This window comes from Oxyura jamaicensis, chromosome 4, assembly GCF_011077185.1.
Source record: "Oxyura jamaicensis isolate SHBP4307 breed ruddy duck chromosome 4, BPBGC_Ojam_1.0, whole genome shotgun sequence".
NCBI lineage: Eukaryota > Metazoa > Chordata > Aves > Anseriformes > Anatidae > Oxyura > Oxyura jamaicensis.
The window spans coordinates 83,454,077-83,470,611 of record NC_048896.1 but is presented as its reverse complement, the minus strand read 5'-3'; the positions used below and the strand labels follow the sequence as shown (position 1 = coordinate 83,470,611).

Below are 16,535 nucleotides of genomic sequence, written 5' to 3'. Positions count from 1 at the left end.
ACACATCACAAAAGTTTACAGGAACGTAGTTTAGGTCTTGAATTATTATTTTATTATTATTCTATTTGTTAATAAAGTATAGCTACATTTGGGATGAACTACACATCTCTTATTTAGGGATACAATCTAGGTTATGTTCAGAAAATTTACAGAAAGGCTTCAGCACAAGTACACTTGTTGGCATCCAGACTACTGGATCATTGTTTTGTTACTCCTATGATCAGAATAACATGAGCTCCTTTCTCTTCTTCATTCTCTCAAAACATTTCAATAAAATTGCAAACAACTTGAACTGTGTGATGGATTGCTTCAGGAGGTGGATCTTAAAAGCAGACTGTTTTCCTCTTGAACTTCTGGGAGTTCAAGCACTCTGTTTTCACTGTCAAGGTGGAAGGACTAAAACAAGTCACACATATGTGGCAGATATTATTTATAAACAGTAAAATCACATCAGAAACCATTTATAAAACTTTTGGAGTCCTGCACTGAAACATTTGATTTAGAGATCACTCCATTTTTATTCCCAGTAACACATGTATAATCAAACTAGAATATTAAGATCTATGCTTCCTTTTCCTGCATACTACCCAGTCAGGTTTAGAAAAATTGATTTTTTTCATTAGTAAAGGTTTATAGCTTATATATGTTTATTTGTAAATAAATAAATATTTACTTTTGATCAATCTCAGTTCTTTTTGTGAACACGTGCAGTTTTAAGACTTTTTTGGAGCACTTTAAAATTACATTACTTCTGAAGTTTAAAAAATGAAACCTAATTACATTTAAATAATTTCTTGCTTCCTTTATCAAATATTTAACAATACAAAAAGCTATAAACGATTTATGACTCCAAGCTGAATATAAAGAAACTAGGTAAATTATAAAGAAATACATGTAGTAGTTAAGTAAGAATGATGTCTATGGATCAGACTGCAGAGGGAGAAATTAATCTATGGGGGCCTTCCTATCACATGCTTCCCATGTGCCCTGTTGCCTGGAGAAGAGAGGCAAGCTTCTGTCTGAAATAGCAATCTGTCAAAAAGGTATAAAGCTCTACCCAGACCACAGCATATATTGACTTCAACTCACCTCTCACCCAAAGACTAGAAACCAAGAAATATTTTGTTGCATGGCCCCAGTTAATCAGTGAATACTTTGCTTGGCCAAGAGAGGGAAATGTTCTTGGAAAATCCCTGTAAAACCTGATCTCCAGAAATAGCAAAGCATACTATATAAAGATGTGTCATCCTGGAAAAGACACTTTGACTCTCACCTTGTCACTGATTTTCCTAATATACCTGACTGATCACGCGGAGCAAGTCCTGCAATATCAACCTTTATCTTGAAGTGTCTAGTACATATTTTGATAGGATTTGCAGATTAGAATCATAGAATATCCCGAGTTGGAAGAGACCCATAAAGATCATCAAGTCCAACTCCTCACACCACACAGGTCTACCCAGAAGTTTAGACCATGTGACTTAGTGCACAGTCCAATCTCATCTTAAATTCAGACAGGCTTGGTGCAGTAACTACTTCACTGAGGAGCTTGTCCCTGTGCGTAACCATGCTCTCAGTGAACAACCTCTTCCTGATGTCTAGTCTAAACTTCCTCTGCCTCAGCTTAACCCCATTCCTGCGGGTCCTATCACTGGTGTTTATGGAGAATAGGTGACCTGCCCCTCCACTCCCCCTCACGAGGAAGTTGTAGACCGTGATGAGGTCTCCCCTCAGCCTCCTCTTCTCCAGGCTGAACAGGCCCAGTGACCTCAGCCGCTTCTCATATGTTTTCCTCTCCAGGCCCTTCACCATCTTTGTTGCCCTCCTCTGGACACTAATTTGTGTAGATAATCTCTGTAGATAAAACTGTTTCACTATTATTTGGTTTTAGACATAGAATAGTATTTTCCTACCACCAAGTGAGGACCAGAGTCTTCCAAACAGAAACTTAATCTTCAAATTTCTGAACTATTCTGGCTATTAGATTTTACTGGTATTGTTTTCCCTCTTGCAATTCTTCTTCAGTTGTAAAATGAGGAAAACACAAATGAGTAAGTCAAGAAATCTTAGGCTTTGAATCCTGTTCCCTCTAATTGTCTTTAGCACCACAATGTTATTTGAGCAAATTAACTTTCTCAAGTCTTACTTCTGTAATGTCTCCAAAATGAGAGTGAGATGAATTCCAATATGACAAGAATATGTGTCTTTGGATGCATATTTAACGGTAGACAGTTGAAAGTATTTCAAGAAAGCTTCCTTTTTGCACAGTCTCCATTATGTTCACCATTGTCAAAAACAACCACAGAGAAAAACCACTTGACCAATAGGGCAGTACCAGACTCATGGGTTCCACAGATCCTTCTGAAATTGTATCTAAAATGACTCTATTTCAGCCTCCTTACAAAGTCAGGAAACTTAGATACACTCTCTCAGGAGTAAGGTACCCTCAAATAAATCTAAATCCAAGTGGAAAGAACCAAACATCCACATAAGAACTTTGAATTAAGGAGTACAAGAGGTTCCTCTATGGCCAGATAGAGACCATTGGTTGTGCCCGGACTCTGGGCAGACTGTGTGTGAGCCAGCTGTATATGGAAAAGTTGCAGTAGCAGCTACAGTCAAAATACCACACCTCACTGTTCAGCAGGCAGGGCTAGCAGAGTGACACACATCAGTTGGCTGTACACTTGTGTCCAGTCCTCAGGGGGAACTGATGATGGAGGTTATGGCCCTAGAAATTCAAACATGAGCTGTAGCAAGGAGAAGATTGAGGAAATGTCTGGGGAAAGGATAATGCTGGGAGAGCAACAAGAGCAGATAACAGATTTACCAAAAACAGATGTCAGTATTTGATTTTGCTGAAGCAGGTTGAAGTCTTTTCTCTTGATTTTAAGCCATAAAACATGTACCTATGTAGAAATGGGCTTTAGAGAATCTGGGACTGTAAAGTCCAGATCCCTGGATCCCTGTCTATACTTCATATTTGGGTATGAGAAATATAAAGGGTATGGGAAACCTTCTCCTTGATTGCTGTGCTAGTTACCTGGTGTGTTTCTGGTCTTTCCCCATGCTCTGTGAGGGAAGCCCACCCACAGCTCTACACCTGCAGGATGTTGCTCCAGGAAGGGCTCTGTTCAGGTGCCAAGAAACACAGAAAACAGTCCTAGCATTGCCTTGGCAACCCACCTGGCTACCTCTGCTCCATTAGGAAATTCTCTCTCTCACTCAGCTCCTTCAGGGCTGGATCCTGTCCCTATCAGATTTAGCAAGAACTCTACCTAGGTGAGGACAGGATCCAGCTATTCCCCATTTCTTGTCTTTATTCACAGTTGCAACAAAAGAAAAGAAAAAAAAATCTTTAGTATGTTACATACGTATTGTTTGGAGAAGAATTATGGTGCAATATAGCTTCTATGACTGAACAAAGTGGAGAAACATGTTAACTCCACAGTCATTGCTTTTTATTCATGGTCCTCAAATCCATTCAACTTCCAAAGGAACAAAACCAAAATATTCAGAAAATATCAACAAAATGGAATCACAGAAAAAAGAATTCCAACAAAATTTTCTCACAGAATCTCAATGTTTTAGTGTAGGAAACTTACAGAAGGTCAGTCTTTTTAAACTTTTTTTTTTTTTTTTTTTTTAAGTGAAAAAATGGTCAGAATATTAGGATATTAAAAAGTCTTGTAAATGTTATGTCAGATACCTAAATTTCAGAAAAACAACAATCTTCTTGATATTCTTTGGCTGAGAGTTAACACTGACAGTCTATTGCTCTAACAGTTGAAATGCAAAGTCTGGAAAATATCTTTTATTTGAAAGAGAACAAAACATGGACCAAGGTTAATTAGTTTTTATTGTGGTTGAATGAAATGGGCCAATTTTTCTTAGCTGTGACTGAGTAAATGAAAGTAGAATCCAAAGTAAAGCTTCTGTGAGAGGTAAATCACTGAAGACCAATAAATGCATGTGTAAACAAGTAAAACAGCAGTGATAAAGTTGGAATTTGCAAACACAGTTCAACTGCAATATCAACTTACGTTAGGAACAAAGCCAGGGGTCACAGATTTCTCTAGAACAGCATCCCAGTTGACATCAGCTAGGTATGGAGAGCTTTGGATATCTGCAAGACTTGAAAGACGGCACTCTGCATCCTTAGTGAGGAGCTGTAATTGAAAACAAGGCAGTTTCTAAGGGACTGGATGCCATATAAAACAGTAAATGTGTCACACTCATAAATTGTATGGTACAAAATCAGAGTGAGCAAATGGTCAAGAGATCCTCTAACAACTCCTAGAAGGCACAATCTAAAAAAAAAAATGAAAGTAGTAACTCATTTGATATTAATCTAATGTAATTGCCACCAGACAGCTATAGCAGACCTGAACTGTGTACATGAATTAGTAACAAAATTTGATTGCAAATAGACAAGAGTCCAAGTGATATGAAACATCACAGTTCAATGCCATCCCAATTTGCATTTTGTTTTTAATTTATTTGTACATATAGTTACACTGAATATCTTGGCAGCAATTAAAATTAACCACTTCATTGCTCCATCTATCAAAAATACGTTGCTCATAGCTGCAAAGGAATTTCATCTTTTGTTGCTCTATTCACACATGCACAAATATTTCCTGCTCAGAATCATCACTATAGATGATTTGAAATACCTCAAAGATCGATGAACCTTGCAGCATGGCCAAAAAAAATAAAACAAACTGGGATTTTAGGAAGAAAGCAACTTGCAGTGTCATGATGCATTCAGAAAGAACCCTATTTTATAGCTTAGTGACATCTAATGAGTGTACTTGCCAGATGACCTGCATTGTTGAAGGGGTTTCTGGGAAAAGAGAGAAGAGGCAAAAGAGGATGGAAGATGTTGGTGCTTTCTTACCTTTTTCAGCAATGCTATCATGCCCTTGCACCATGTGGATGAGTAGTGAACTCTTTCTATCTTGAACATGTTGAGTATCTCATCAATGGGGGTGGCTGAATGAATTTCATAGGGCCTCTGGGATACAGTTAAAGCAATATCAAGTCAGCAAGAATGGATAAAAGACTACAGACAATTCACATTTCCATGATCTCAGTATTGTTTATACTGGAAATACTGAAACACCAAAACATCTTGTAATAATTCTGAGGCTAATCCTTCTTTGTGTGTGTGCTTTTCTTTGGTTATAATGAATGTAATTACTTATAGATGCATTTCCTCTGCAAATGTTTCTCTTATGCTGTTGTGGTTTAACCTGGCAGGCAGCTAAGCATCACACAGCTGTTTGCTCACTCCCCCCACAATTTGGGATCAGGGAGAGAATAGAAAAAAAAAAAAAAAAAAAAAAAAAAAAAAAGGGGGTAAAACTTGTGGTTTGAGATAAAAATGGTTTAATAGTACAGAAAATAAGGAGAAAATAATAATAATGATAAAAAAAATTACAAAACAAGTGATGCACAATGCAATTGCTCACCACCTGCTGACTAATGCCCAGTCCCTGAGCATTTGCTCAGGTTGTCTCTGCCCCATCCACTCAGCTCCCCCCACTTTTATTGCTGAGTGTAATACCACGTGATATGGGATACAGGACATCCCCCCTGACAGTCTAGGCCAGCTGTCCTGGTTCTGTTACCTCCCAGCTCCTGGTGCACCCCCAGCCTCCTCGCTGGCAGGGCAGCACCAGCAGCTGAAAAGCCCTTGAATTAGCATAAGCACTACTCAGCAACAACTAAAACATCAGTGTGTTATCAGCATTATTCTCATCCTAAATACAAAACACAGCACTATACCAGCTGCTAGGAAGAAAATTAACTCTATCCCAGGTGAAACTAGGACACTTGTTAAGAAGAATCCATTTTAAATTAGGTGGCTGAATAACTTTGTTCTTGTGGCATTTTATATGAAATTGCATTTACTATTTTTTACTTGTAGTACTAGAAAGGCTTGTAATCTGAAATGACAAAATGCAATGCTGCTGGCTAAAGAAAGCTTTATCATCCTGATTTTAATGAGTAGTGGAAAGAAATTAAGAGATGATGTGTAGGCACACAAAAACCTGTGTAAGAATTATAGTAAAAATGTAGACCTTCCAAATCCCAATTCTTCTTCACTGCCCTTTTCAAAATCTAAAATTAATTAATTCACTGCATGGACCTATGGACTATATGCAATGCCTAAATTCAGTCATATGTAAAGAGAGGCCCTAGACTTCACAGTGCTTTGTTCACAAAGATTGCTGTAATTTATCTTTTTTTCTTCCCCCCCCTTTTTTTTTAATGTTTATTTTTTTGTTTATTAAACATACCATTTGTAAATGAAAGTACTACCTATAAATGTATTTTCTTCTTAATTATTGTATATGTATTTTTGAAGGCATGCATTTCCAAAGCAAGTTGTTAGAAAGTTACTCTGTTGATATACTTTTAAAAACTAGGATAGAGTGTGGATTCCTTGTGAATTACGTTGCACCTAGTAGGTAACAAATGTGTGATACCTGATAAAAGATCTGCAGCCAAATGCCGTAAGAGCAACAATGTGCAAATTGGTGCATCATAATTCATACAGTACACAGAGTTACTTTGAAATCCAAGATCCTCAACAGCAGAGAGCTGACACTCATTGTCTTCAATGAGAACTAAATCACCTCAACTTTTTCTACAGGTTATTGGCACATTTCTAGGGATTAGTTATGTAATCTGATAATGAATTATAACTCCTCATAAAGGCCAGCAAATATTTTTATTTTGAGAAGATTCATGTACATGTTTAACTTTGAATAAGTGTATGAAACCAGGTCCAAGTCCAAGAATCCCACCTACTGCTTTTTTCCTTCATCCTCATTTCACTTAGTCTCCACTGAGAACACAGTATATACAGTCATTGTCTATGACATGGGAACAGACTACCGAGTGTTAAGATATGCATCATAGACTTGGGGAAAAAGAGTAAAATTTGATGCCCAGCTTTACTTTGTTCATTTGTGCTTTTTTTTTGTGTGTGTGTTTTTGTTTATTTTTCTAGCAACTAGCTAAGGAGAGAAATGTGCATGTGACATGTGAAATACTCATACTATTATTAATTATCAAAAAAGAAGAAAAAAAAAAGAAAAAAAAGAAAAGAAAGAAAAGAACCAGACAGCTTAGCACCAGTTGCAACTGTAGCTGGAATCTCCAGTCTCATGTCCAGCAATGTGCTGCAATGCCTTTGGCCAGAGTCTATTCTGATGACTCTTCTATCAATAACATTAAAGGCAAATAAAAACAAAAATTCAGATCAACAAAAAGCAAAGCATATTTTCTTAGCTCCTCTTGAACTCAGGCAGGCAACATAATGTTATTCACAGCTCAGAGGTGGAAAATGATTTAAAGAACCTCATTCTTTTTTGCTTGCTTGCTTGCTTTCTCCTTCCTTCCTTGCTTCCTTCTTTCCCTGTACACAAGGATGCACCCTGCTCCAAATGGAGAGAGCCATACCTCCAGGTGGCTCTGCCCATTTCCACATTCTCATCTTTCCCCAAGGCTGCTGTAACAGGGGTGGGTGGGCTGCATGGCAGAGGAGGGGGCTGCTGGCCTGCTATTTTAATTGGAGCCTTGTACTTATGAGCTGTCTCTTTGCAGCCATCTGCACAGTGCTGCTGCTGCAGATGGAGCTTTGGAGCTTGTGGTTATTGCAGATGGTGATATGTCCCAGGCTAAGCACAGTTCCACAACCTGCCACTACTTCCCTTGTCATCACCTCTGTCAGCTTAGGCTTTAACTAGACTAAAAAATTAGAAATATAATTCAGGAAAAATACACCTTTTCCTAGTCTGTACAAAGGTGTGTGCTGCCAAGTCACCCTCTGCCTTGCTCAATGGGCAATCACTGCTCTTCAGGAGAAAACAAGCAGCTGGCTTGGTTGACTAGAGCAGGGACAGATGGCAATGTTTTCATTTTAACAAAACATTTTGGTTTGGTCTCAGCTTTGCCTTGTCTCTAGCCAGACAGACTTGTTCAGAGACAACTGTACTGATCTTGGCAGATGGATACCCTTCTAGATGGTTTTCAGTTACTGAAGTGACTGGGTAGTTTTTGTGATTAGTCCTGGGAATTCAGCTATCCTTACGTGATCACGAATTGTGCTCTTTTCCTGAAGACACTCATTGGTGAAAGGACTGATATAAAGACAGTTGTGTGTTCTTTCAGTGTATTATATGTCAATCCAGCACTTCCCTCTGTGGCTAGGTTTCAGAAGGTGTTTTGATTATTATTGCCAGACCTTTGCTCTTCAGGTTAAAATTTTCCATCTTGAGAAGAATGTCAGGTAAACACCCAATAATTCTTTGGAGAATTACAATAAAGAAAACATACAAAGAAACATACAAAGATATTTTATTTATATTTTTTTTTAGTATGTTTTTAATACACCTAGGGTTTGAGAGCAGGAACTGATATTTGGCATGGGAGAGATCATTGTATCACGAATGTGACTTTTGCCACTTCTATGGACAGAGAAAAGTTTGGCCAAGATCTAGGTCTTTGAAAAATGTAGCTTCTGGATTGAAGTAACAATGTGCTGACAATCTGAAACTTAGTTTTCCCTCTAAAGAGGGGAATAATAATTATTCTTTATTCCTAGTTTCCTTTATCTGTTGTCCCATGTGAAACTGCAAGATCTTTGTGGGAAAAACTGTCTTAGATAACAAAGTACTTAGCAGGACAGGGTAGCAATACCATGCTAGTGCCATATGATAATAAATAATCCTCCTTTAAAGACAGCATACTGGAATGCAATGAAATCTTTTCTCCAAAGTAGCCAAAGTAGGAATTAAGACTGTTAAAAACAAAAACAAACAAACAAAACAAAACAAACAAACAAACAAACAAAACAGATAGTTTAACTATATGTCATTATCCTTAAATGGTATCTAAATTACTGTTTTCCATAAGGAATAGTAAATATTTAAGCAACCAACTTCAGCCCTTTGAACCAAAATGGAAAAGAATTTTCCATTATCTTCTGTGATATTTGACCATGCTCAGGAAGATTTTTCATTAAGCTTATTCACATAATTGGTTAGATAACTAATGGTTGTACTGGCAGATAAGCATTTTCTGTAGTTGGGCCAAGCATCTTAGGATATTATATTAGCTCTTTTAAGATATTAGCCAAGACAATCAAAGATATAGTAAAGCCTGAAGTAAACCATTATTTGGAAAAAAATGTCATTGTTTCAATTCAGCACTTTGAGCAGCCATTAAAACATTTGGCTCTTCCTGAGCACACACTGAAAGCCTGCATCCACTTTGGGCAAACTTTATAATGTAAATGAGTGTGGGGTGAAACTTTCTTGAAAATATTTTCAGCTGGGAAGAGCTCAGGACTGCATTCCTGAGCACAGCCTCAGCCTTGGCCATTCACATTTTATCACTAAGGGTACGCTCAGGGGCACTGTAAACATTTGGCCTTCTCTCAGGCAATGCAATAAATGACAACCAAATCTATCATTCTTACCCAGCCCCTCAGCAATTCATATGCTGTAATTCCTAGCGACCACCAGTCGACAGGGTATGAGTATCCTGGGCCTCCATCCATAAAAGCTTGGAACACTTCTGGAGCTAAAATAATAAATCAAATCAGACCAAACAAAAAGCATTATATTAAGATTAGAGTATGTATCATTCATGTTTGTATTTGAATAATGAACAAGGTTGCAATAAAATAGAATGAAATACATTTGCAAACACATTTTCGGGATGCAGTTTTAGTGCCTTGCTTCACTGGCAATGAGTGGTTTTGTACAACGGGCAGTGTGCTGGGCTTTGTGCGTTTGGTTGCTTTGCTGAAAGGTTAGAAGGCAAGGAAAGAGTGACTCTGGCTGGGTTCCTCTACAATGCAATACTCTTACATGGCACTCCACCAGAGCAAAGTCTCTCTCTCCCTCTGTATACACACACCAGCTTTTGACCAGCCACACAGGCATTGCTGAGCTGTGGGTTATGCCATGACTCTTTCCATGTTTCACCTAGTGCTGAGCAGAGCTGGAAGCAGGAGAGTAGTCAAGGTGGATCAGAGCTGGATCCCAGACGATCTTTATGCCCCTCTCAAACCAAACCCCATATTTTATTATCTGCATTATATGCTTCTGAGGACCCTTCACTGGCCAGAAATTTTCAATTTCATATGTTGTTTCCTGTCTGGTCCTTTTAGATGTAATGTTTTGTAAATAAAAATAATTTACAGCAGCTGAGTTTCTAAACTGAAATGTGACTTGGAATGTTTAGGATAATGTATACATTTTCTGGGACAAATAGTTGCATGCAAGGTCATTGTTTGTGAGATTGATGGAGAAACTGAACATGGTAGATCTCAGCCTCAGCCTCATTTCTACATTTGGGTAGAATTAATCAGAGGGCTTTTAAAGATATTTAACATAGGAAAATGTTAATTAAATACAAATCCTGATATTGGTTTAATATCATGAGAAAATCTGTCATGACTGGAAATAAATACCTTATCAATAAAGTAATGGATTACATTAAAATAACTTTCCTGGGGGGAAAATTTGAGCTTTTCAAAACAAGAATCCAGTTGGCTAATTTCAGCAATGAAGACATACTAAATAATGCTGCTGTAGTTCTTTCAGAATACCATATATAAATAAGACAGGATATGAAATGAAATGAGAAGTTAGTCATGCTTTTCTAATTATTTCACAGCAGAATCTCAGTACACTTTGTGAAAACAACGCTCTCCCTGGGGATTCTCTGAACAACACTATCACCAACCATAACATCATGCTAGATTGCAATTACCATGTGAGCCTCTTCTGGCCATGATACTGATTCTAATGTACCACATTACCACCTGATTACCATCTCATCACTTTCTAATGTGCATACTGCAAGGAATAATGTAGTCTGGTCACACTTAGTTCTGACTGTAAGTTTGGGATTTGACTATGTATGGCACCTAGAGAAGCACCTTTAATTAAAGGAAAGGCATTCCTTCCAGAGGAGTTCTTTCAGTACTTTCATCATTACAGGTGGCAAACTAAAAATACAAAACTCCAGATCTGAGTTCAGAGTCCTGAAGAGCCAAACCAAGAGGATTTTGATATCTGTGAATTTATTGTGACAAAACCCAAATCTGAAGAATAAAAAGCAATGAGTGAATGAAAATGGTCCTATATTCTCTACCTGGCAGGACTGTCTCTAAATAGATGTTGTAGGAGAACTGCAGGTACCTAAGTAAACACTTTTTTTCTTTTTCCTTTTTTTTCTTTTTTTTTTTTCTTTTTTTCTACAATATGAATAGATAGAGAGTAACTAAAGACTGAATCTCAGCTATATGTAAAGTTGTTTTGTGACGCAGCATGGCATGAGTCAACAAAACCGTAAAAATTGTCTTGATGAGTTAGCTCTGTCTCACCTCCAGGCAGCTTAACCTGGCATGTTATATATTCAGATATACTTCCGATCATTTGCATTCTTCTAAGGCTCTGTATAGGCACAACTTATTTACGTATGTGGCTTATTATATAGTTAGATTCTAAGAGGGCAGACAGGTTTTCCTGTTTCACTTTAGTGGGTCAATGCACCTCAATTTTTCCTAAATTGCACATTAGGTACTAAAGCAGTATTTTGAATATCACCATAGGCACCTTTTAGTGATGGTTTGCTTTTTTGCCACATTTGGAATGGCTTTTGCCAGCAGTGCCTAGATGATGCACAATATCTCATTAGAGAAAATAACCTTTGTGGACTTTTTTACTCAGCTAAATAGTTATAAATAGTTGGTTTCACTTTTTCTTTTATAACTTTAGCATTGTAATAATGTGAAGGATTGCTATCTGATTTCTGCGAGGTAGAGATGAGAGTAGTTTATTGATGTAACCTATGACATTGCCAGAACAGTACAGCTGTTTTGCTAATTCAGTGACTGAGATCCACTTTTTTTTTTTTTTTTTTTTTTTTTTTGCTTGTTCCAAAAGCTTCAGCACCAACTGATTCCACATTAAGCAGATCAGCAGAAAATGCTTTCTTTTACCCACTAGCCCCAGCATTTTGAAACTCTGTTTTCTCACCTTAAGCTGATAACAACATCCTAAGGTCAGAAAATGGGCAGCTGGGCTCCTGCTTCTTAAAGCAGATATCCACTTTTCCCTGTGTTAGCAGTATTTGGGGTCCAGCTGGACTGACTCTTTGCATTCAGAAAGCTCCAGAGGAACTCTTGTAAGCACGTGCTTTGCAAGACAAGGAGAGACTGCAGGAAGATGAAATATGATTTGTGGTTTCCTACACACAGGTTTATTCTCAAGGAGAAATCTCAACCCTACTGAAATCAAAAGACCTTTCCCTAGTTTAGCAAAGCTGAATACCCATATCACACTAAGCATGTACTTAATGAGCCTAAAAACCTTTTGGATCTGAGACATTAGGTCCAAATGAAGGCCTCTAGCCTGTACAGAATAATTCAGTAGTTTGCCTGCTTCAGGATCCTTGCTCAGTTCAGAAAGACAGCAGATCCTCCAAGTGATATATGTTAGACTAGACCTGAAGAGCTGTAGCTGTGAAATACAGAAAAAAGGGCAGGTTTTTGTTTGTTTGTTTGTTTGTTTGTTTGTTTTTCTCCTCAAGAACCAATTCTGATCATAAACTGGATGGTGGATAAAAGCTAGTAAAAAAATCTGAAAGTTAAAATTCTACATTGTTTTTCTTTAAGATTATCATTGAAATAGACTATTTGTAATCTTTTAAAACTTGAATTTGATCTCAGTCTCTGCTTGGACAGCCATCCTACAGCCTGAGGCCTGATGTGGGTAGGTTCTTAGGTTCTTTAGAAGGAACTTAACAGTTGAGCTCACCAGAAAGGAGCAAGGGCAACAGCTTTGCTGTGTGCATCCTTTCTGCATGCATCTTCTCATATCATAACTTCAGTTTCTGGATGAAAAGAATACTTAAGTCTTTTACCCCCATACATCTATCTAAATGCAAGGATACTGCCTGAAAAAGTTCATTCATAGGAACAAAATGAGAGAACACTTGTAAGAACAAGAATTTCAGATCTTTTTCTCCAAGAAAGTTCTATTGAACAAAGGGTTTTTTGTTGCGGGAAGAATATGTAGTGTTAACATTGTTCTGATCCTGCAGATTGTTTTGGTTGAGGCTTGTGGTTATTACCACATACAATCAGAGAGAAGGCAGTATAATGGTGCATGGTGGAAGCATAGTGTATAATTAGTGAATCTAAATCAAGTAATAGCCAGTCTAGCAGCAAAAAAGAATTCAAGACAAGTGGAGAAACAATGTAATCAGTAGGTCTTATGGATCTTCATGTCTCCCTAGGTATCTTTGATGTAACGGAGAACTGCTTTACTAGACCTGCCCAAAAGAGCATCTTCAACAGCAGAAACCTGGTTCAGCCTCATTGATCACCCTGCTTTGAGCAGGAGATTGGACTAGAGACTTCTGAGGACTGACAATGTGAATCATCCTGATTGATGCTAATGAAGGTCAAGTGACCATTTTCATGCTAAGCCTCCCTTAGTGGGATGATGAAGGGGTCTAAAGCTAGAAGGTTCAATGAGGTCATTACAGCCTGTTCATCTTAGCAATCACCATAAACTGCATGGCTCTTCACCTCTGCTCAGACACCTGGGAAACCTGTCACTGAAATAACTGGTGACTTTTGAAAATCCAGATCTGAGAAGCCACACAATGTGTTGGCCTAGGCAGGGAATTCTCTTCACGTGTGGTAGGAGTGTGACCAGCCACCTTTTATAAAAGGCTTCAGTAACTGTAAACACAGAGCACTTCAAAACTATTGCCATTCCAAGGTAGGACATCTGTGCTAATTTTAACAAGGCAAGAAATATAGTCAGGACTGTTTACTTGGCTTGCATGGTAATGAACAAATGGACTCTTAACTTCAGCAACACAATGATCTAAAAAAACATAGATTTATTTTTCCTTTTCAACTTCAGATCCCTTATTTTCTTTAAATAATATACTTTCATGTTTTCACTGTTTATCTGCTTTGCTTCCTTGAAAAAAAAATAAAGTGAACACACGCTTTTGTTGGATTAAATGTGTTTCAGTGCCTTCCATGGCTGTCCCTAATATATATATATATTTTTTTTTCCCAACTACTAAGTTAAAATAAAACCCTCTCTAGAGCTCTATCTTGTCATTTCATTTTTTTATTATTATCATTTATTTATTTATTTATTTTGGCACCGTGTCCTTCTATTAATACCATATCATTGCAGACTCTATACTAAGCAAATAATTCCAAGGAAGTAAATAAATGGTTATTTCACTTTAGAATAAAACCATGCTAGAGGATGGATAAGAAAAAAATGAATGTGAAAGCAAACCTAGTGAGTCTACATCCATCTCAGAAACAGTGGCTTCCTGTGATACCTATACTCCTGTTCTGGGGGTTTTGTCATATTTTGTCATATTTGCAGCTCAAAATAATTTTGTGAAAAAGAGTAATTTCTGACAAATCAGTTCATAGATACAACTACTCATTACAATTGTCACAGCAGTCACATGATCTACATTGTAAATGATGTAGAGGATGGATTTCTTGTTGTATGCATATTTCCCAAAAGATGAGTTAAAAAAAAATTACAAAACTGAAATTTTTGTTAACTGGCTGGTAATATCGTACCCCTTTTTGGAAGGTTATCAGTATCAGCTGATATGCTTCATAAACTTGAAATAAAAGAGAGTATAGTTGTAAGTGCAAACACACTGAACCCAATTTTAACTTTTTCTCTTGCTATGGAAGATCATTTTGTATATAGAATAAAATGCTTTTAAGTGGAGTTTTTAAAAATCTGCTGAGTATTCGTAGGTATCACTGAACTCCATGGTTAAACTGTAAGTGCTCCAGGTCTCTGAAATTCAGGCCATTTTAATTTGGTGTCCAATGGTGAATTAGAAAAAGGCTATCCATGGTAAAATAGTTAATTAGTGGCCCATCACTTATAATGGTTAGCACAGAGAATAGCTGTTATCATTTTCGATGGAGCATACTGGTTTAATCATAAAGACAATTCATCAGGCTAAAACATAAATTGAAAGGCTTGGAGTGGCTCTGATACAAATCCCAAATAGCACAATGTGAAGTTTTTTGTCTGATGAAATGATTTGAGGTTCACTTCCTTAGCAAGAACCTAATCAAAGAGCGCCTGGTGTACTTGCCTGTCACTACACGGGAGACTACTGAGTGCTGATTAAGAAGCTTACAGAGCTGTTACTCTGACGCACTGCTGACTTCCATGGGCTGCCTCAAAACTTTGCAAAAATGGTGAGAGTGGAAGTGCAGTGAGACGAATGCACAAATGCACAAGACCTGTCTTCAAGTGGCTTTTGCTACATACTAAAAATCTCCTTGTTTACAGTATATTTAAGCAATAAATTGCAAGTGATTCCTGCAGATCGATTAGCTGTAAGGAGCTAATCATCCACGTATAAGTAAATGTTGCCAGAAGAGATGGCTGTAAATTCCCACAAAATGCCCTGTGCCAATATTATTAATATGACAGACTGAAAATAGATTTAAAAATAAAGCCATAATGGTTTGGCCTCATTTTTCTCTCTCTCTCTCTCTCTCTTTTTTTTTCTATGACCAAGTTCAGATGTGCATGTCTAAAACATTTCTCAAGACTGAAAGCACTGACATTAGTCATCCAGTTGGTTGGTTAGAGCTCTTTGTAGCCAAATTGCATCTTAGCAGAGACCCTACATGTCAGGAAGAGGAATCAGATGTACATGGTGTACTACAGGGGTTGCAAAGAAATGCACTCTGCTGTGTAGCAAATGATACCTCAGTAATGTAAGCCTTAATGTATTGCCTGAGATTTCATAGATAGGAAAAGCAATTCCAGTGTCATTAACTGAGGTTCAGAGAAATACCATGCTGTCAGGTATCATTCTGCTTCCTCATATTACTCTCCAGGAATATAAGTAAATATAAACACACACATACAATGTATACAGTATAAACAACATTTGCATTGTCTAGCACAGGATAAGCAGCAAAAAGCTTAGACATTTCCAGTTTTAAAATGTGTGGATGACTTGATGCATATAACATGGTTATAGCTTAGCCACATGCATGCGCTTTGCTGACTCAGGTTTAATGGTCGACAGGCTGAACTGTATAAAAAGTGAACCTGATTTTAAAAATAATATTCCAAAAGCCTTGGACCGAGAAGGTACAGTGAAATATTAACACTGTGATAAGATTATTTTTTTTCCCTCGAAAACATAAAAACCGAGAAGGTTGGTAATTCTTCCAGGTCACAGGTAAATAGAAAATAGAAATCAGACTATAGTGATGACAAGTGATATTTTGTTTACAGAGGAAGACTTTTTAAGAGCAAAATGGAAGGAAACAACTTCTCTCTCCCTGAAACCACACGTGGACTTTGGTAAAACATCAATTTACCTCGTAGAATTTACCTACTGATGTGCTAAAAAGTTCGAAATCATAACAGACAACTTTCAGACTTAGAGCTACAGTCTATCAAACTGTTAACTTC

The 16,535-nt window shown here is 37.4% G+C and overlaps 1 protein-coding gene across 2 annotated transcripts in view; it reads right to left on the bottom strand.

Moving 5' to 3' along the window:
- STK32B (serine/threonine kinase 32B) overlaps window positions 1-16,535 on the bottom strand; it is a 162,787-nt gene that overhangs the window by 22,235 nt on the left and 124,017 nt on the right. For both annotated transcript variants that reach the window (XM_035325020.1, XM_035325019.1), the window contains exons 7-9: window positions 9,494-9,597; window positions 4,901-5,017; window positions 4,044-4,169 (exon numbers count right to left, since the gene is read on the bottom strand). In XM_035325020.1, coding sequence (XP_035180911.1) covers window positions 4,044-4,169; window positions 4,901-5,017; window positions 9,494-9,597 — 347 coding nt within the window. The remainder of the gene's footprint in view (window positions 1-4,043; window positions 4,170-4,900; window positions 5,018-9,493; window positions 9,598-16,535) is intronic.